This window comes from Zerene cesonia, chromosome 25 (assembly GCF_012273895.1).
Source record: "Zerene cesonia ecotype Mississippi chromosome 25, Zerene_cesonia_1.1, whole genome shotgun sequence".
Taxonomy (NCBI): Eukaryota; Metazoa; Arthropoda; class Insecta; order Lepidoptera; family Pieridae; genus Zerene; species Zerene cesonia.
Window position 1 is genome coordinate 3,317,791 of NC_052126.1, and position 23,542 is coordinate 3,341,332.

The 23,542-nt window shown below is 33.1% G+C and overlaps 1 protein-coding gene across 1 annotated transcript in view; it reads left to right on the top strand.

Annotated features, from left to right (window-relative positions):
- The first annotated feature begins 13,950 nt into the window (after positions 1 to 13,950).
- The window catches only part of LOC119836740, a 70,124-nt gene continuing 60,532 nt past the window's right edge, over positions 13,951 to 23,542 (top strand). The window contains exon 1 of the mRNA XM_038362187.1: positions 13,951 to 14,174. Within this exon, the coding sequence (XP_038218115.1) occupies positions 14,096 to 14,174 (79 nt within the window). The 5' untranslated portion in view covers positions 13,951 to 14,095. The remainder of the gene's footprint in view (positions 14,175 to 23,542) is intronic.

Genomic DNA, 23,542 nt, shown 5'->3' on the forward strand with positions numbered 1-23,542 from the left:
TGATTATAATAATAATGAAATTTTGTTACTTTTTCCTTAATTATTACTATATGACTTTTTGAAGACTTTATGTGGTGAATAAATGTGTTTCTTTGACACAATATAAATCGATTTGACTACTTTGTATTTGTTTGTATTGACGTTGAGAAATACGTGTTTGTATTATTTACATTATTAATGGCTAGCTTCAGCCTGCGGCTTCACTCACGTGGCACCTGTATCAAGTCTTATACCGATACGATCAAATGGTTTTACGTGAAACAGTAAAATATATATCCATTTATATAAGATAAGTTTAATATGGAAGATGTTAAAAACAAGCTTTTGCCAAGGTGGTATTTTCAAGGTTTGTCTAAAGATATTCGTTTATCTTTTATCTTTTGTCTTTTATCTCATGAAAGAGTGGGTACAAGTGAAAAGCCCCTTCCTTATTTACTGCATCATTGCTATTTTTATTCAATCACCAGGAGTTCATAAAAGTATCGATTGCTTTCAAGCCTTGTAAAAAACTAATTGAATCCCCCCCCTATCCCCATTTCACCGTGAACTTTAATTTGTTGAGAAACTTTGTCTTCGCAACGAAATAACAAGCTGCCAACTTAATTTATGAGGAAATTTCTTTTATTAAAACGTTCACGTCATGATTTGAATCTTAATTGTCATCCTTGTGACTGAAAAAAACAGGAGCCTCCCAAATGGTTTATGTAAATATTGCAATTTTCGTATATAATTAGTTAACTTAAGCAATACAGCTGATACACAGACCATCTACGGGTTGGGGCGATACTCTACCACGCATTGGAAATACGGGTTGGCAAATGTCACATGTCGTCAAACTTTTTCGTTTTTAGACATGCCGTTTGCCTCACAATGTTTTCCTTTCCCGTTTTCAGCAGTGGTGATGTTATCCACATACGCTATCTGCGCATTTGATAAATCCTGAATGCTTACCTGTTCTTAAACCCCCGATTTTTCAATAACACATAACTGGTTACACAATAATGGTTAATGGTGAAAAGTCTCCTGTTGTTAAACGTCCAACGACGCCAATGAATATTTGCATATTTGGGACCTCTGCAAATGCGTTCCAGAATAAAAAAAAATAAATAAAAAACTAAGTTGTAAAGGCCAGGGTTCTTACGAAATAGAAGATATTTCCAAAGGCTATTTTTTATAGAGTAATGGCATGCTGAGCTTAGATTCAGATGTGTCATCTGGCGTTCAATCATGTCACAATACTTGTATAGATCTTACGATATTGATAAATGTAGGGTCGTTCTTGCAAAAGTTAAGGATAGCGTGCGATTAGTATAATTTGTGTGAAGTTTGCAAACTTTCAACGGCCGAAGTAGCCAAAATTGCCTCTCATCAAAAAGTTTTTACTCCCGCGAACTTGATATGAATTCCCTATCGGATGGCTGCTAAGTGAAAGCGGTTTTACTTTAGTTTTCCCTAGACCATTTTGATTTTTGTATATGAAATTATTTTTAGAGCTATGAGAAAAGTACATGTGACTGTTTTATTCAAGGGGTAAGAATTTTATATATTATTATCAATTCGAATATTGTTTTTTTTTTGGCTTTGTTACCTTATTTAAATGATTTTTTTTTTATTTATAACTGGTGTCATTTATATTTGGCGACAATTTGGAGACAGTTTATTGGACTAAACTTTAGCTGTTAAAAAAGTAACGCAAATTTGGTCTCCGATACATTAATTACCATATACCTGTAGTTATACTTACTAGCTACGGTGTTCCCGAACAATTACGACATTGGGGCCTTCGAGAAAAGAGCGTATATGTCACTGAAAGGCCGGCAAAGCACCTGTAACATCTCTTTTTTTTTTGTTTACAGTGGGGAAATCTTGCATAGATACTCTAGTGTTACAAGTGTTGTTACATTGGCAGTGTTGACCACTTAGCATCAGGTAACCCATCTGCTCCTTTGCTTGCTCTGCCTCAAAAAAAAAAAAGTTATGCTTTTATATTAAACCGTCATAAGATATTTGTGTCCTTACAATACCAATGGTCTCAAAGCCCGGTTAAGCTCTAGAAGTCCTCCTGGGCTAGCAGGAATCCAATACCTTCCTACATAACACAGATCATAATGTAACAAATATTGTAAAACGTTTTTGATTTTTGCCCCTAAGAGAAACAAACCCCGGTGTTTAATTAATAAACAAAAGCACAAGTAGAACTGGGTTTGTTTGTTTATATTTACTAGAAGCACGTGTAACATTCGTGGAATTTTGTATCGCCGATCTTTAGGAAATTTTGTTGGTGTTGGAGTAAATAGAAATTGGATTTTGGAAGAACATAACATTAGAACCATACATTATATATAAGTGTTCTATTTCGAAGTGGAGCATTAAAAAGAGTTAAAGAATAAAGGAAGTGTTTACATCAAACACTCGAATTGTACTATTTTAATTGAGAAATACAATGAAAGATACTTTCATAATAGCAAAATATGATCATCATCATCATCATCACGATATATATATATATATATATATATATATATATATATATATATATATATATATATATATATATATTCCCACTGCTGGGACACAGGCCATCTATGAGAGTTCAGGCCATAACCCACCACGCTGGCCAAGTGCGCATTGGCAGATGCCACATGTCGTCGAACTTTTGGATTCTTGGACATGCCGGTTTCCTCACAAGGTTTGCTTCACCGTTTTAAGCAGTGGTTATGTTATCCACATCCACATTTCCTGCTCGCTCGCCCGGCCTCGAACCCCAACTTATCGATTTTGAAGTCCGAGGTTCTCACCACTGAGCTGACTGACTGACACTGACTTCTGTATGTAAAATATGAAGCATGTTGTTTTTTTTTATGTCATAGCGGGCAACTGAGCTGGTGGTTCGCCTGATGGAACGATCACCACCGCCCATGAACATTCACAGAGGCTTAGACTTCTGAAAATGCGCTGCCCGCTTTTAAGGGATAAGGGATAAGGAAAGGATTGATGACTGGAAAGAAGAAATGGAGTGGGAAGGGCTAGGAGAAGGAAATAGGCCTCCGGCTCCCCCAATCAACGTACGAAACACAATTGCAAGCTATTATTTCACGCCGGTTTTCTGTGGGGGTTTGGTACTTCCCCAGTGCGAGCTGGTCCAATTCGTGCCGAAGCGTGCTCGACTACCACATCCTTAATTTTTGTTATTTATTGTAAGCAAGGGGATTAATGTGACATCTTAAAGCAGTAATAATTCCAGTGTGGGAAAGAAAGGAAAGTATAAAGATCGTCTCGTTACTTCTAAAGCGTTTAAAAGTCACCTCTGAATGAAAAACAATTTTATTTGAAAGTACATAATTACTCATACGCGGGTTGATTATAATATTTCCTAGATATACTTCTTAGTTTATAATAAAATTAATAAATTATTGTGCTATCTTCCTGATGATCTGCTCTTTAATAAGCAACAATATATGAAGTTGGAGTAGAAATTACATTATTTGCTTACTAAAGCACAGATGATATAGAAAATATATGAAGTTAGTATAATATACAGGTGATATAGTCAAAATTGCGCTGAGATTTTACTACAAATTTATACTTTTTTATATAATTCAATGCCAAATAGGCTTAGATCTTAAAAGTTATGTAACAGATTATGACGATTTATTTTTAATAGATAGAGTGATTCAAGAGGAAGGTTAATATCTATGTAATAACATCCATTAAAATACTCCGAATTTAGCGCGTGCGAAGTCGCGGGTAAAGGTCGCGCGTGTATATATTACGGAGTTTTTATTGTTAGTATGATATAAATGACCGCCTCCTTGGGACAGTGGCAAACGCGTGAGCGTAGAACCTGGGGGTCCTGGGTTCGATTCCCGGTGGGGACAATAAAAAAATGTCTCGGTCTGGCAGGATACAGAAGGCTGATCACCTACTTGTTCATAAAGAAAATCGATCAGTGAAACAGATGTTTATCATCTGCCCCATACCCCAGTAAGGGACATGGGACTTCACTTTTTTTACTGTTAACAGAACATTAAACACTAGTTACGATAATGTTTTGTTAAATTCCACCCAAGTAATTGGGGCACTGTTATTTCTTCTACAATTTAAATACAATTAGGTTTTTACGCGTGCTCGCCTACATCCCGACTGCCTTTTGTACTTTAGACCCTAGAACTCCACTAATTACCATACAGAGAACATCTGGTGCCTAGGGATGGGGTAATTCAGTTTGTTGGTTTATGTTAACTACATATATAAGTATACTTTACGGAAAACGTTGCTGTTGTCTCTCATAACATTTCGTCTTACCTGAAATTTCTGAAATAATAAGAACGTTACGCGCTTGGCTTCTTTCATGAACTTTTGAAATGTGAGTCCCCGTTTTTATGGGAAATATAAGTGAATACATTCTCATCGATGTCTAGGTATAGTTATATTTTTTCTTTACAATGTAGAATTCGATAATACTCTGTACTAAAAGATAATTCTAACTGACCCGGCAAACAGTGTTCTGCCCTATTCTTATCATTTACGGTTATAAAAAATAGATGTTAGCCTATTCTCAGACCTACCCGACATGCACACAAAATTTCATTTGAATCGGTCCAGCCGTTACGGTAAGGTAACTACCATTGTGATACGAGAATTTATTTATAAGAAGGTAAAGCTGAAGTGTTTGAACGCGCATATCTCAGAAACTACAGGTTTGATTTGGAAAATTCGTTTTCGCGATAATTAGTCTATTTATTGAGGAAGGCTATATAACATGAAGTATGACGTGGGTCGAACTGCGGGGCACTGCTAGTCACATATATATTGTAAAATCATTTTTATGATTTACTCTTTTGAAACAAGATGGTTAATAGTTTGAGGAGAAACATAAAAAATACTTTTTGACGTCAGCTAAAATATTCTGCGTCCGTTTGTGAAAGAACTTTCTTCTATACATCCATAATAACTACCTATCCTTTATTCATTACAACTAAATTTTTAAAAGTATCTGTTTCTCGTCCCGCTTATAGTTTAGCAGTATGCTCGTTACCTTTTACTGTGGTTGCCTGGAAGAGATCACTTCTAAATGATGAGGCCGCCAAAAAAATTGTACGATTTATTATAATCATTATTATTATTATTTTTAAGTTTCCTTCTATGAACAATCTTGTTGAAGAGTTAAATAAATAAATTTATTTACCTATGCTACGGTTAAACTCGTAACCAAAGTCAAGGTCAAAACCACGTTTGCCTGATTTCTACAAACCAATCGGTTTATCCGGTTATGACTTTTGACTGTAACATATAAAAAGTTATCTAAACGTGAAATCACAAGAAAATTTTTGTAACGTAAAGATTTATAATTGGCAACCTAGCTGACAACAAATAAATATAGAGTTATAATGTAGACACGTACACGATCGCGATAGGGTTGTCACGCTTAAGAAGAAATAAAAGAACCTCCTCGTAAAATTATATATCTGTTAAGTCTACCAGAAAAATTCGAGGAAAATATGAAGCAGGGAACAATTTATTAAGTAGGAAGAAATTCGTTCTAAGATCCTTATAAATGAGAAAGTGTGTTCATCGATCAGTTTGACTTCGTTCAATGAAGATACGTAATATTAGATACGTTTTGTGTATTATAACACTAATATTTTGGAAAGAATATACAGCCTGTCTGTAGCGCTCTCGCGACAAAACTAGATTAAGTTTAAGTAAAATTTGGTACTTGTATACACTAGACCGACAAAAACCTATATCCTTATTAAAAAGTATTTTAACGTGAGAAATTTCCAAGTCACGACGTTCCGCTAACCTAAATAATTTATAATGCTACACAAGAACCCTATTCCATACAGGTGTAGTCGCAAGCACACCAACTACTTTATAAATATCTATTATTATTTATCAGCTGTTAAGGGTTGTCATTTGTATAAATACATTTGTGACAGCCCTAACAGGAGTATATCATATTATAGCATCCAGCACTAAAAATGGAAATCATTCGCATTTCTCCACAGAACCTTATTTACATGACAAGCTCCAGAAGCGACGCGATACCGGCGACACTTATATTTACTGACAATTTATTGCTAGAACATTCTGGAATCCCTTGAAACTTCAAATATTCCATGTCTATTTAATGGCGGCATTTTAGAATATCGATATCGGGCTTAGCATTCGATTAATGCTGTTTTAAAAGCTTTATTTACATGAATAAAAAATAACGTATTAGCAGGTTTCTATTATGAATCTCAGAATATGAAAAAAGACCATCTTTGTACGAAATCTGATTATATCTTAGTAGTCACTCTTATTTATAACAGGACCTGAATCTAATATTCACTACTCACAATTGTCTTCTCTTTTTCACTAAATTAAAGCTAAATATAAGCCGCAAACATTGTTCGTGATAAAACTATCAGATTGTTATGAAGTCTAGGAATGTTACTTAAATGTATCAGTTTCTACGTAATTAATTCACTTTTCTGCGAATAATTTTGCAAAAAATTCTTCTGTTTAATTTTGACAATATACAGTAATAGCTGCGCCGCTAGTGTCCCGTAGAAATATCGGGATAAAAAGTAGCATTTATGTTATTCCAGTTGACCGGCTAGCTACCTACCATATTTCATTGCAATCGGTTCAGTGGTTTTTGCGTGAAAGAGCAACAAACACACACACACATCCTTATAAACTTTCGCATTTATAATATTAGTAGGATTTAGCTTCTTCTTCAGTCATTCGTCTTCGTTATTCTTTGTTCTAATAGAATAAAAAACAAAATACCTCAATCCACATATTCCGTCTTAATGTTATGAATCTGATAGTAACTCTGTCTGTCTATCTGTTCCTTCTTAACGATTAAAAATTCATTTATTTTTTTAATTAACGCGTGCGAAACCGCGGGCGACCATCTGGAGTTTCATTTATGAGATATTCAAACATACAAGACTAATTACAGTAGCACATACGTCATTTAGTTAATACAAAGCTATTTCCAATATAGGGCGATGAAAAGGATCGTACGGTATTATGCGAATGGTCACAGAGTAATATTTTGGAATGTTGCACGCCGAGACAGTTCAAGCAGAACAAACGTCGACAAAGCTAAGTTAATAATCTGTGGCTCACACAAACCGTGCTTTGTATGTGTTTGTATTTCAATATAAAGTAAGCTGATTAAATCCACGCTGAATTCCAATAAATGCTTCGCAATATGCAGCGTTGTGATTGCGTAATATTGCAGATTTAGTAGATTTTAAAAAAGCAGTGGTGGCTCAGTGGTGAGAACCTCGGACTTCAAATCGATAAGTCGGGGTTCGAGACCGGGGCGAGCGTGCAGTAAATAAATTGATTTTTCTATCTATCTACACATGTGGACAACATCACTGCTTAAAACGGTGAAGGATAACGTCGTGAGGAAACCGGCATGTCCATGAATCAAAAATTCGACGACATGTGACATCTGCCAACTCGCACTTGGCCAGCGTGGTGGATTATGGCCTGAACCCTCATAGGAGGCTTGTGTCTCAGCCATGGGACCATATACGGGCTGATGATGATGATGATGATGAAGTAAATTTTAATTTCTAAGTGCATTTACCCTAAAAACTTGATTATTGTATAAAGAGAATCCTTTATCAAGCTTATTTTCTTATATTCCTTTAAACTGCGAAACTATTTTATTTTTTTTATATAAATAAATGTTATCTGCTGTTCGATTATTGCTATAATTTTTTTTATTTGTAACATAAGTAAAGGTCAAATGTGAAATAGAGAAAAATATTTAAAAAAATCTGGATTTTGCGTTTTGCAGACGCGATATTGAAATAATTTGAATATTCATTATTTGGCACGAAATAGCCGAGTTATTGCAAGAATTATAATATTTCATAATTCTTCTTCGGTATTTGTGAATTTTGAATTTATTCGTTTATTCCTATATCCAATTTTTAATAAGCCGGATATATAAGTGTATCACGCTTCGTAGAACATTCGGGATATTCACAATCTCCGAAGATAATGTACACATGGCTTTATCGTCCCATCAAATCAAATGTCTCCCGGGTAATTCTCTTTAATGATGATCACTCAAATGTAAAGATTTTGGTGGAAATCGGCTTAAATATGACGGGGATTGCAAATTTTTATCGGTGTATTCAATACCTACCGTAGAAATTTCATTACATTTAAATTTAAATTTGTTGAAGTATCTTATGTTATAGAAATAATTTCAGAGCAATATCTTTTTAATTTATTATTGTATAAACACAATCAATATTTCATACTGATTAAAAACCAAGCAGAAGCAATTAAATTATATATTAAACTAGTTTCCCACCCGCGGCTTTTACCGCGTAGTCAAGGAAAAAGATAAACAGTCCCGGAGTTTTCCCGTATAGTTCGCATTAGGAATTCCGGGATAAAACTATCGCCTTCATACTGTGTTTACAAAATTTCATGACACAACATAATACTGTTAAGATCCCTTACAATTGAAATTTTATTTATTTATGTATTCTTTATTGTACACAATTACAAAAATACAAAACAATAAACAAGCAACTTAAAACTAGTGCACAAATGGCTATAAGCCATCCCTACCTATATCTATAGGCAACATTTGGGCAATGGACAAAGAACATTATAACGAAGGCAGGCAGGGTTTGAAAAATTAAGAGAAAAATAAATAAAATAAAATCACAATAACAAACAAGTAACAATGAAATGCAAACTATACTATATTAATAAGCATAACCTTCGTGCAGTATCTACAAAAAATTTCTTAGTGTAAATTATGAACGACTAGCTGCGCCCTGCGGTTTCACCCGCGTATGTCCGTATCCCGTAGGAATATCGGGATAAAAAGTTGTCTATATGTTATTCCAGTTGTCCAGCTCTCTACTTACCAAATTTCATTGCAATCGGTTCAGTAGTTTTTGCGTGAAAGAGCAACAAACAAACACACACAAATCCTTACAAACTTTCCCATTTATAATATTAGTAGGATAGGATAGGATAAATGTTTAACTACGATACTACTATTAACATACTTTTAATCGCATATTATAACTCCGTTTTACTACTCGTTTGCGAATTTCATAAGGCCATATCAGTACGATATAACTTCGCTAATGTTCTGTGAAATTTCCGAAACGCCACAAAGGACATTGTTTTGTGTTTAAGGACCCCGGATCTTGAGTTACCTCCAACTTATTATAAAGTTGGCGACGTAGTTTGGTATTCTTTATTTTTAACGTTTATTTTGCGATTTTGTAAGAAAACCGCTAACTTCGTTCCTGCTTGGAAGAAGGAGACGCATGTATAAAGATGACAATAAATCATTTTGAATTTGAATTTGATGTTTGGCTTTACCTGCTTTTAAAAAACGTTTATAAAACAAGTGCCCTTTTACTCACGGATTAGTCGAAATACATTCACTTGGAAATAAATGTTTCACCCAGCCTAAATATCACCAGACAAAAAAAAAACATAAAATTCCTCCATTGTGATGTGAATTAAAGACAAACAAATACACTTTCTATTGTGGGAGTCGAGCACGCCTCGGCACGAATTGGGCCAGCTCGCACCGGGGAAGTACCACACCCCCACAGAAAACCGGCGTAAAATAGTGGCATGCCACTGTGTTTCGTACGGTGAGAGGGGGAGCCGGAGGCCCGTTTCCTTTTCCTCACCCGTCCTAGTCCATTCCTTCTTTCCAGTCGTTAATCCTTTCCTTTTCCCTTACCCCACAAAAGCGGGCAGCGCATTCACAGAGGTACTACCTTTGCGAATGTTTATGGGCGGTGGTGATCGCTTACCATCAGGCGAACCACCAGCTCAGCTGCCCGCTATGACATAAAATAAAAAAAAACACTTTCATATTTATAATAAATAAGGATTGTATTTAAAGCAAAAGAATTTTAATTGGAAAGTGATTTATATTTTCATATAGTATTGTCGAGTATCAATTGTGTTTTAATGTTCTGTTGGATGAATAATTGTCATTTAAGATACATATAGATGTCGCTTTTCATAACATGTGCAAAACTCGTTTATCTATTGAAACCTATAAAAAGTCGAATCACTTAGAAACGGCGCGCATTTGTACGGATTGTACGAGTACTTGTGTTCCAACGTCGATTATCCAACGTTCGGTCCAACTCACTTTAAAAGTCTTTGTGACTGGCTGCGATTTGTTATCAACTGACTACATCAATTAGGCAGTTGTGTAGAATTGCAATACATTCTTATTACGATCAAATTAATATTCAGCTCACCCCCTCTTTTTATTTCTTACAGTATAGATACAGTATGCTGTATGCTGATTTTAATAGCAGAGCTTCCACTTGTTTACATTCTATAATTACTGAAAAACGTTATGAGGTTGGATAGAGATTGGATAGACTCTATTAAACGACTGTTTTAATGTGGTGTTTGATAAGCACATTAGCTCGTTATTATCTCAAAAACATGGGAGTGAAACGTGATGGTAGATTATGGTAGATGATTAGTTTTATAAATGTACCATGAAACAAGGCAATAAGTAGCTTTGGGTAACCTTCCAAGACCAAATAGAACTTGATTTGTTTAATGAAAATAGAAAAACAATACAAAGGCTTCAATTACAACGCTACAGCGCACCATTATGTTAGAGGCAGAAACTCAATCTAAATAGCAATTAGCTAAGCTATAAATAAAATTAAAACGATATTAATATTAAGAATATGTTCTAATTTAACTTTCACAGCGACTCTAATAAAATTGTTTTATATTATATCAATGAAGCGAAACAAAATTTATAATATCGTCAATGTAATAAATACCAACATATTAGTCAAATTTCCCTTTGTAAACATTGTGGCGGGAATATTGAATTATAATGGCGCGAAATAACGAATTGAAGCTAATGTTTCGAAATTCGAAGGCGAATGTAGACTGATGAACGTATAACGCCACGATTGTTTGTACAGCGGAATTGCCTTTCAGTTGTATTTAATGGGAAAGGTTTCAATGGTGATTGAGAGGTTGCGATCGCAATTCTGTTCCCTTTTTTACGCTTTTATTAGCTTCACCTGTATGTTTGTATGTAACCAGCTCCTATAGACTCAATTTTGACTGAGTTTATACGGATAGATATAATACACGTTATAAATAACGTTGTTTGCTTAACAAGCATCGGTGAATACAATAATTTTATTAGTTTTCCTTATTATCCTGATTAAAATCGCTAGGAAAAAATCGGTCCCTTCCCTATATTACGTATCTATGAGTACAGCGTGTTTCTTTAGTAACATTACATTTTTTAAAAGTATTACGGATTTTACAAAATATTTTGTTTCGTTTATTTCAAATTGTGAAATATGTTGTCCTTCATTTAAATCCAAATTTATAAATTAAATCATGTTATATTGTGACGTGTGTTGAGCGTAAATAAAAAGTTCGCTCCGTCGAATCCTATCCTACTATGCTACTAATAATACAAATGCGAAAGTTTGTATGGATGTGTGTATGTTTGTTGCTCTTTCACGCAAGAACTTCTGAACCGATTGCTATGAAATTTGGTACGTAGATCGCTGGACAAATGGGATAGCATATAGACAACTTTTTATCCCAATATTCCTACGGGATACGGACTTACTACGGGTGAAACCGAGGGGCGGAGCTAGTAATGTTATAAATTAAATACAACAAAAAACAAATAGACCAAAAAATTGTCCAATCTTGCCTCCAAATGTTACACGTCTCCTGTGTTAACTGTCCATAGTTTAAATCTTCAACGCCTAACCTGGTTAAATTAAAAATGCAGATACGTTTATAGTACATACGAACCATAAACTCATCTTCAAAAATATAACATTACACGTACACTGGTCCAATCCTACGCAGTAAAGGAATAAAATTTGAATACCTACAATTTTCTCATACAAGAATACAATGTTTTTGGAGACTCTCCAGAATCTGGATTACGTTGATATGCTCTGTTTTGATCTAGTGTTACGAGCGAGTAAACCTTATCTAACAAAGACTGGGTGGAAAAACGGTTGAGATTTTTTCGGGTTAGAGATTTTAGGGCGAAAATATACCTATTTTACTATATTAGGTTTCACTGTGGATAAACGTATATGTAAAGATGGATTCTATTTACATCTATTTTTTTATTTTTATTTGAAGTTTTTGATAGTTGAGCATAAGCTTGATAATAAAGATAAATAATACTGTAGTAAGTTTAATTATATTGGATTCGCTCGCGTGAACTACAACATTTTGCACTTTACATATGAGTATATTATATCAATTATTTATTTGTTAATACATTGAAACATAAAACTTTAATCTTTGACCTTGGGATCGTTGTATTAAATTATGTCAAAGTCTGTCTAGTTATCCCTACTATAATATTATAAATGCGAAAGTAACTCTGTCTGTCTGTCTGTCTGTTACGCTTTCACGCCTAAACCACTGAACCAATTTTGATGTAATTTGGTATGAAGGTAGAACTGAACTTGGGAAAGGACATAGGATGCTTTTTATCGAGAAAAAAAGAGTAGAAGGAGTTGAAATAGGGAGATGAAAGCGATATAACCGTATTTCACGCGGGCGAAGCCGTGGGCGGAAAGCTAGTATATTATATATGTGATTATATATATTATGTGATTAACGCCATTGTTACTGGCTAACAGAAAAAAATGCTAGCAGTTATTTTAGTCTATAAATATGTAAGTATATTGTATAGCAGTTACCTAATTTTTTTGTATTATTATACAGAAATGATCTGGTTGCTGTGTTATATAGTTACAAAACAAATAAAAATACAATCGAATTTATAAAATTATATTTATTTATTTATTACGTTGTTGCAAAATATAAAGGCAAGGTATTAAAAATTTGTAATGATAATGTTGTGTTGCTAATTTAAATTGTATTGTGAATGAACTTATGAATTAGTTTCCATTATATCAAATGTTTTATTTAGTTTTTGGCTGGAGAAAAACTAAAGTTTTTAAATGAATACAATACCCGCATGACATTTCTGTGAAAAACTTCTTAAAGATTTTTCTTAACATTATTATGTATTAGATTACGTAGAAACTCGTCTTGGCTCGTTTTAAGAGCCATACTCATAATATTGTTAGGTTTTTAAAATGACGCCAAGATTTTTTATCAAAGCTGGTGTTATAACATAATGTAAAATGAGTATTGTATTACTCCGATTAAATCCTGCTTTAACCTTTTAAAATTTAGAAATTAAAGACTTTTTAACGGATTTTAAACGCGATTTATTCAGTATATTATTAACCCGACGTTTCGAACACTTTACAGCGACTGAGTCTCCAGTTAAAAAGTGTTTAATTTCTAAATGTATAATACTCGCATAAAATCAAACACAAGAAAATACTGCTTTAACATCAAAGATAAAGGACAGTATTTTTTTGATATTATTGAATAGTAGCTTCAATTAAACAATTGTAGAATTTCCCGCCATTACTTCACAAGAAACAAAAGAGTTTCTCAATTCGATTGTATTTTTATTTTGGCAGGGAATGGTTGCAATTGCGTCCCATTTTATAATCTGGAGTGGTGCTTTCCTGTAAGGATTCCGGTACTATTTTTTCTAGAAAATAATTATTTTTATTATTGCAAAAGCTGTTAACTGTTCATGATGAGACTCAAGTTTAATATTTTTCAAGTAATTTGTCACTACTCGAATGAATAATATAAATATTACATTTTTTAAATCAGAGAAGGCAACCGAGCTGGTGAGTCGCCTGATGAAAAACGAACACCACCGGCAATGAACATTTGCCGAGGTGGGGTTCTGCGAACGCGTTACCCACTTCACAAGGATAATGGATTAGAAACAGATAGGGAGGGGAAAAGAAAGAGGAGAACGAGACAGGCCTTCGGTTCTACGAATACCTCTCTAATTTCTTCAATCTTTTTGTTACAGGTACTTCCTAATCTCCATGAAAATGACTACGTTAACTCGGTTCGAATGTGATATATGTAAAAATCTTCAATCACCTGGTACCATGTAGATAAATAGCAATGACGTCATATTGAGATCATTACTAGAAGTGACATACAATGTGAGCAAGTGATGGTGGAAATGATCAAAATGACTCTCCTGCACTACGTTGTGATATCTTGCTTTACGTGTACCACATTCCAATTTATTGGTAAGTTTTAGTTTTGATTAATAGAACAAATAAATAGGCTGATATTAATTCATTAAGAAAATAAATCAAAGAGTTACTTGGTAAGAACTAGAGTTTTTTTTTAATAATAATAAAGTAATATGTAATACAAATATATAATATTACAAACACCATATGAATAGATTTTTGATGGATAGGACGTTGTTCAATGCTTCCTTGTTTAAACCTGTAAGATCGAGAAAGCGATCAAAAGATGCCTTCGAAATGATGCATTCGAAAACGTCATCCATAACCCACAGATATCGAATCAGCGTCAATGAAACCCAGCCTAAGCGTACAAAAATACAGCAAAACATTTGTTTATACTTATTGTATATAAAAAACTACATTTGATTTATTGGACAGTAAATAAATAAAATGATACCATACTACCCTTATATTACGGACAAAATATATGCAAAAAAGTTCGTCTTAGACACCGCAATATATTATAACCTACGTCCCTTTGTAAAATAACAAAGTCGTTCCTCAAAATCCTCGCATTTTTAACATAAGCATTCCAAACAGAAATTCCCTCAATTGTAAGAAATCTTGGTAAATTGCCCACCCTCCTAATTCAAGCTTTGATCTTGCGAGGCCAACGTTCTATGGACCTCAAATTATTTAAAATGTCGTTAACGTGGGTGCGTGCTTATCGGATGTGGTATTTGATCCATGTTATGATAAGGCTTAATTTAATAACCTCGAAGGAGGTTTTTATTATCGAAGTGTATAGTTTGTCAAACTGGGTTATAATAATCGTATATTACGAAAGGGTGTTTTTCAATCATAGTCACGCTATTTGGTAAATGCATTATAAATATTGTGCCATTGTTTTCGATGAAAAACTATGAGAATAGATTGTATTTTTGAAGAATAAAGCAGGTGTGGAAAACCACATCATATTTCATTCACACCCAACTTTACTTATGAATAATTCTGTATATCTGATAAATCACCCATACCTTATTTAATTTTCTTATTTCGTATATATATTTAACTCCAGTACAAGTCTGTGCAAACCAAACACTTCTGACTTCACTTCATATATTTCAATGTGGAAGTATTAGTAGAAGCCCGTTTCGGCAAGAAATGGGCCTGTTGGTACCGGAGAAGCTACTATAGAGAAGAAGGAAAATACATACCTGCAAATGCTCGTGGGATGTGGTGACCCCTTTCCATCGGGCGAACCACCATGTCCGTAGCTCACTATGACACAAAAATATTATAAGTTCAATAACAAATAATAAAGAAAAACTGCTTCATAAAGCTCTAGAGACTTGACCACTCTCAATAAATTACGATTACTATCTCATATATATTGTAAACCTATACAGTATTATGAGATCGGATGAAATATTTGCCACTGGCTTTTCCGCTGCTATAAGAAACTTGATAGCGTATTGTAAATATGCTTTTATCGTCGTTATAGTAAGAGACTCATTTCCTAGATAATATCAATGACGGAATAATGTAAATGTTAACGTATTTCATAGTGAAAGTGCTCTGTAAAATTTTTAAATAAATTAATAACATACAGCTTATTGCACCCAACTCATGCGTAATTATGTTTAAATATCGCTTTCATAGTTTTCTCATAAAATAATACAAATAAAGCAATATGATATTGATATATACTTTTTATTATACACTCGAGTATGATGATGTCTTATTAATTATTCTTCAATATTAAAAATTGGATAATAAATTCAAATTAGGTAAAATTATTAACGCTCCCTCGCTGCTGGTATTTCCTTGGATATTTCCTTGAAGCTTGTTTAATGGTAGCATTAATGATTCTATGATTAAAAAATAATGACGATAAATGGTGCTAAGATTCATAGCAATTAAATCTTTCATTATTGTCATTGTATTAAATATGTGAATGTTTTTTGCAAGATACTCGATTGAAACAATATTAAAGGCAAATATAGTTGAAAACCCAAGTATTTATTATTGTGTTAACCTTGAGCTGTAGTCCCTAGTCGGTAAGCACAATTTCAGTAGTCCACGACATCGTACAGACACAGTTTAATAATCCCGAGACCGAGTTTAACATGCTATTTTGTTAGCACCTCGGGACACTTTTTGAGGGCTGTCGCGCACACGTTTATAAGTTTTGTAGATACCTTATATTATGAGAAGTATATACATAAAGTATATTGTAAAATTAGACACATTATACTTAGTGACAGACAATACTGTGTACTGTGTACAGCACAAGTAATATAACATAATATAAATCTACAGTATACCCCACCTACCAATACGCTTTCTTTGTATTATATTATAGATGTTTCGGTTACCTAGAAGAGATGGTTCTCTATACATAAGACCGTCTGTTATGCACTTTATATATTTATGTTGAGTTTATTTTAAATAATTTATTTTTTGACGTGTACAATTCATTTTAATTCTTCATCACAAATGCGCTGCTAATACTGCCAATAGTAATCTCGTGTTAACAAGGATCTGTGTTTTCATCATTACTATATTATTGAATATTATTGAGTTGTGACAACAAGGACATTGTCTCGATGATTTCAGTTATCACTGCAAGATCAAAGGCGTAATAATATTACGCTTATTCAAAACCATATTATGTAGAGGTATTTGCTTGCTAATTACTATTGGTTGACGAGGCTTATCTGAAAAACAATATATTATATTTTATAAGCATTTATTATATATCTAAATTTTTGAAGTGAAACTTTTATTACATCGTCTCAAATTTTTTTGGTCTGTGTATCGCATGTCGCGTGACGGTCGGCCGCGGAGTAGGGATAAAGTGAAAGGCTCTTCAGAGCAGCCGAGGCCAATATGGCGGCGTCTATAGTTCTATCACCTGACCATCATTTAAATATCTATAATGTGAAAGAAGTTTCACTCTTACCGTGGTTTTATAAAACCACATAATGCTTTTTTTATCATGACTGAGCCGATCAATAATACTCAGTTTAAAATGGTTCCCCTTATGATCCTACCTTTTATAATGTATTAAGCATTTTTGTACAAAATTACCCACTAAATAACAACCTTTTTTTCATACCAAAATCTGCTTAGTTATCCACATATCATATTAACACAGACTCATACAATACAAGAAAAACAATAAGAGAACAATAACAAAATTAATATAATATCGCACAGCTGAAAATATAACTAAAGCGTTCTAAATTATATTACGTACCTCAGTAGTAATATAAGACGAGATACAAACTTAATATTATTCCGTTCGAGTTTATTACAATATAACTGTATTCTCATATGAATAGACGAAATATTGTATGCCAAAAACGTGTATTCGGCGACCTCGAATTTTACGATCGCAAAATATTTCTCGAATATTTATATCACTAGGCTGCTTCTACTTAATAAACTGACAAAGGAATTTCCGAGGGATCCTTTGTTCCAAATGATTATAACGTTAATAGTTTGAAAGCCCTGAAAAATATTTCTTATTAATATTCTATGGTTGAATAATGCCTGGCCTTGAAACCCCGGTGGGAAATTTATGCCTATAGTACTTTGAATATCTTATCATTTCTTTATTTTATCATTTCATCAGCCGCGTGCCCCGGCTCAGCCCAGGTAATATATATATATATATATATATATATATATATATATCGTAATTGAAATAATATATCCTATCTTTTAAGTTGGATCAAACTGCACATGGTGCACAGACTTTATTAAAATCGATTGAGTAGTTTAGGAGACCATCGCGGACAAACAACGTGACAGTTAATTTATATATATTAATTATTGTTTTACACTATAATTAATTATAATTTTAGTTTTTATAACTTTTAAACTTTACCTTTGTTTAGTGAACTTTAGAATATTGTTTACAAGCATTTTATTGACATACAAAGAAACATAATTATTTTGACAATTTATTTAACAAATTACGCTCTCACCGCGTTTATAACCGCAAATAACTGGTTAATTATCAACGGTTTTAACCGCAGTAATATTGTAAAGACCAATAGTTTAACTTATTAATCGACTTAAAAAAGGAGGACAAGGAGCTATCAAGACGAGTGTATTTTTTGTATTTATTGTCTCATAACTTTTTACAGGGTAAAACGATTTTTCTGTTACTTTTGTTATTTGAAAGCTGATGTCTGCTACGTGGTCCGGTCCCAGTTAAATTTGAACGCGATTTGCTTTTTCGAATAATAGTATTTTAATAATAAAAATAACAATTATAAACTAAACTGTGTCCATATAATACGTAGAGTACGGATATGATTAAATATAAATATATTATTCTAGTTGTCCATAACTGTTGGTCTACCTTTCAATTACTTCATAGGGCATAAAAGAAAATTAACAACCATGTGTTATTCCAGTTGATTAGCTATCTACGTACCAAATTTCATTGCAATCGGTTTAGTAGTTTTTGCGTGAAAGAGCAACAAACACACACACATCCTTACAAACTTTCGCATTTATAATATTTGTAGGATATACCCTATGTCACTCCGGGTTCACGTGCACTCGCGGACCGGTGAGAGAATTTTCAAAAACGGTCCGGTAGTTCCTGAGATCGGTGCGTTTAAACAATCGAATTCATCGTCGTCATTTTATGTAGTACTGTGTAGTCTAAATTATAATCCTATACTTATCCCCATCCCCATGAATGCAATATAAAGTGAAAATAAAAGAATAAAAATATGATTATATCTCCCAGGGCACAGAAGATGGATCAACTATGGTCTATAAAGAAAATTTATCAGCGAAACGGATGTCAAACCACATCTGCACCATATCCCGTAATGGAACGAGGCATTACTTTTATTCTTTACTAGACGCTCGTCCCGGCTTCGCCCGGAGATCAATGACGGACTAACATCCAAACAAGAAAACTCACATTCATAATATTAGTGTGAATTATTTTGTTATATAGTAAATAATGTTTCGTGTTTACAATTGCAATCTATACTTAATAAAATGCTAACCGTTTGAATGCGCAAATCTCAAATGTTCTGCGGTTCAAATTTAAAAAATATAATATTATATATTTTCTTTATACACCATAGTTGATCAATCTTATGTGCCCTGTTAGATAAAAATCATATTTCTATTATTTTGTTGTACCTACACATTGCATTCAGAAAAGCGCGATGCGGGGATAAATATGGGACAACAATCTATACTTATACTAATGATATGAAACTGAAGAATTTGTTTGTTTAGATGCAATAATCTAGGAACTACCGGACCGATCAAAAATTCTTTCACCGTTAGAAAACTGCTTCTACACTGAGCGAACCGAGGCTGGGGCGGATCGGTAAAATATAACAGAAAATAATGCGCGTACTCTGAAACAATCCTAAATTATTTCAAGTACAGCTGGAGGTATTTGGTTCAAAGTAATTTAGGTCATGGTTTTTAAATGACCCGAGCTCTGTGAATTATGAGACGTTAATTCATTGTGACCAAAGGATATTTATTGGACTTGACGGTATAAAAGTTGGAGTTCGTGGTGTGGCGTTTGTAAACGCATCAGAATAAACTCATAGGTTTACAGGTATAGCGTATATGATATCTCAGGAAAAATCTATTAATAATATAATTAATACGTAAAAATAAAGACAAAGACGAATTTATCATAGATTAAGAACTGAAAAATACCCATTTTTTGTGCTCCGTTTAACTTACAGATATTACGACATATGGACTTAAAAATATAGTTTAAATACCTATGTTTATATCATATTATTTTTTACCAGTTCTCTTACAAAGGTCATAAATAGAATAATTCAAATAAATTAAAAATAGAATAAAGTTTATTTGAACCAAAAATAAAAACATTGTAGACATTAAGTTACACAAATAATACAGGTACATTACAGTTTTATGGTTTAATTTTTAAACAATGATCCCTATGTTAGGTTAAAACCTGTGTTATAGTATCGTTAGAGAAATGATTGCTTGTATGAGTTTAATTTAACATTTCATCAGAAACGGTTTAGTGTATTCATTTAGATCACGTAAATAACAATTTGTTTCCACAAATGTTATGTGTGGCGCCTCTGTACCACCTCTGCAAATGTTCATGGGCGGTGATGATCGCTTATCATCAGACGAACCATTATCTCGGTTGTCTTAATAATGATTACATACATTTAAAATTGCTTTAAGATAGAACTGGCCGATGTTCACATAACAAATTAATGTAATATTCAATTTAATGGTAAATAGTTACAAATATTATGCACTTTAAAATTATATAAGCCTTTGAAAATCACGTCACGACGTTGTGAAAAGTTCAATTGAACGAAAATAGACTGCGATTAAGGACCAGTATGAACTGAACGCCGCAACACAATTCCGAGACAAATTGAATTATGAATTCTTAAAGACAAAATAAGTTGTGTCGACTATTTGTAGGTTATTACTTAAATTGCTTGCCAACTTTGTCGAGTTATTTCTTCGGGAACAATATGAGGGACTTTGCTGAATATAAATTGTGTTCAATTCAGAGTTGTTTTAAATAATATAATGGATAAATTATGATTACAGTGGACTTCAGGTTTTCTTTTTAACAATAAAGTATGTACTTTAAGTTGAAACATTTAATGTGGGTGTATTCTTGTTTTCAAAGACTTCGTATCGAAATGGTAAAACTCTTTTTTAAAACTTTTTTCTTATGCCATAAGCGGCCAACTGATCTGGTAGTTCGCCTGATCTTCACCGCCCATGAACTGTCCAGAGTGTCGCTGCAAATGCGTCGCCCGCTTTTAAGGGTAAAAGGAAAGCATTGTCGAAGGGAATAAATGAATGGCCTAGGAAGGATGACGAAAAGATTACGGACCTCCTGATCTCCCACAAATATGCTATGCATAATATTTCACGCCCATCTTCTAGGAGGTGTGGTACTTTCCCCGGCACGAGCTGGCACAATTCGTACCAAGGCGTGATCTACTTTCTCACTCGAGTTAGAAAAGCTCATATTCTGTTTTCATCTCAGATCAACCCAGGCGGAGCTAGAAGGAGCGGCTAGTCTCCATCATACATCTGTTTGAAAATTAAAAGTAAAAAAACTAATAGATTAGTTGAAAATTCAGTATTTCAGCATGTAAAAACAGAATTGCTGAGCTTCTCTAACGAAGTAACTTTATGTCGGGTCAGTGACATTGGCTTAAAAATTTTCGCTCTAATAAAAAGGTTGTCTCCATTACCATTGACAATGTGGAAAAAAGGAATTTATTTGAATAGTCCTTCTTATTGTAAACTTATCTTTTTGTTATTAAGTAGGTATGATTTGTTTTGTAGTATAACTAGAGTGTGGACTTTAGTATGTTGTATTTTAACAAGTATTTTGTTGAAACGAAATAATGCCTATTTTATAACCTATATTTTACATAAAAGAATAAAATATCGCTGTGCGTAAATATGCTATGATAAACACATTTACACTCAGTAATAAACGCCTGGGCGTGGCTACAGTTTTAACAATTTACAAGGTAAATAAATTTGGTAAAACTGTGTAAGTAGAACCAAGAATAAAATTAAATAAGCAAATCATTTGTATATATATATGTATGTATATATGTTTGTATCACTCTAAAATTTATGAAATTTAGCTCTAATAACCTAAAATGTGACAAAGCCTAGTCGCCAATCACAAGAAAAATCTTTAATCTAGTAGTGCATATAAGATACATAATATATTCATAGCCTAGTAAAGTTTGTTTCAGTGACTTCCTTAACGCTCGGTAAACTATTTAAAACCATTACCTATTATTAATACAACTAAGCATGCCTAACTCCAAACACGTGTCTCCTTTTACCTCCAAATTTTTTTTCTCATCCCTCTACACATAGTGCTATCGCGAAAGCTATATCATGTTATCTTGAACTATTTTCCATACTCAACATAAAACCTTTCCTATCATTTCTCATACCATCCAGCCTAACCTATTTCCATCAACGCTGTCAAGCGATTTTTTACAATAACGCAACCATACACTATAAGTAATCTGTGATTTTCTCCTGCAGCGAAACCATCGACTGCGCCGATCAGTATAATTTAGTAAAACATTAGCCCACATTAGACGAAGACAAATGGCGGGCTTATCGAGATAGATAGATTGAGAGATGGAACACAAAAGAGATTCGACAGGTGATTTGATTAAATAACATATAATCAATTCGGCTCTCGCACTATATAGCCTAGTGTCGTTCGCGTAATGGGGATGGATATTGGATGTAAATAAAATAAATAGTAGCAATTTTACTAAAATGGCCAACCATCTAATGTGTAAAGCAATTAGATTTAAGAATAATTCAAGCATAGTGATTTTAGAACATTCATAAAAATGACGACTTATTATTTAATAAAATGATTATTGTAAAACTGTGTTTTTTGTTATTATTTCATTTGTTTTTTTTTATGATATAAGGTGTGATATGAAAATAAAAAGCGTGTAAAAATAAATGGTGTTGTGTAATATCACTTTGGATTAAAAATAAACAAGTATTAGTTATAACAGTTCGTATATTTCAGATTGAGTCACAAATTTATTGTTTTTATTTTTTAAGTACTTGTGTACACGAAAATACTATTCATCATGAGTCCCTGAAACTTGAAAAGTATGCAATTTAAACATATAAAATAACAATCTTATAATTTAAAAGCAAATTAGTACGCTCCGCTTCTATTGGTAAACATAATATGGTTGAAAATTTTTATAGCAGCATGCGTTATATCGGTATGACAGGCGTAAATTATGACTTATGGATACGACTAAAGGCATTCATCAATGTACTGGCATACCTACAACAAAACATACTAGATAGAAAATAAATTGCTTTTGAAGCCCTTTTGTCAGTGCAGCGATGTATATACATGGACTTTTTAAATTAAGAACACATAACACAGAGAGATAACAATATTTAAACTTGAAATATGGTTTTCTGTTCCTTTCTTACCTGTGACAATTATGACATAAGGGAAAAAGCACTCATTAAATCTAGTTATTGAATACACTGCTGTAAAGTGTTATGCTATCTGTAATATTGTGTAAGATTTATATAGTAAAACCTTTTGGAGAATTCATACATTAACTTTTTTTAGGTTTTTCTATCAATGATAATTCATTATATGACAGTCAGTCATCATTCACTATTAAAGGTAAAAGCATTCCATCTCAATTAACAACCTTTTAAAAATAAAATTGATGTGTTTAATTAAAAAAAACCTTTCTTTTTCGGTTATTTGTAGAAATTAATTTAAAATTTTATGTAGTTAATTCAAAGACATAATGGAATTATGTACATTCTTAATGTGATAATTGGCAACGGAGCTCGTGGGTCGGCTGATGGTAAACGACAAG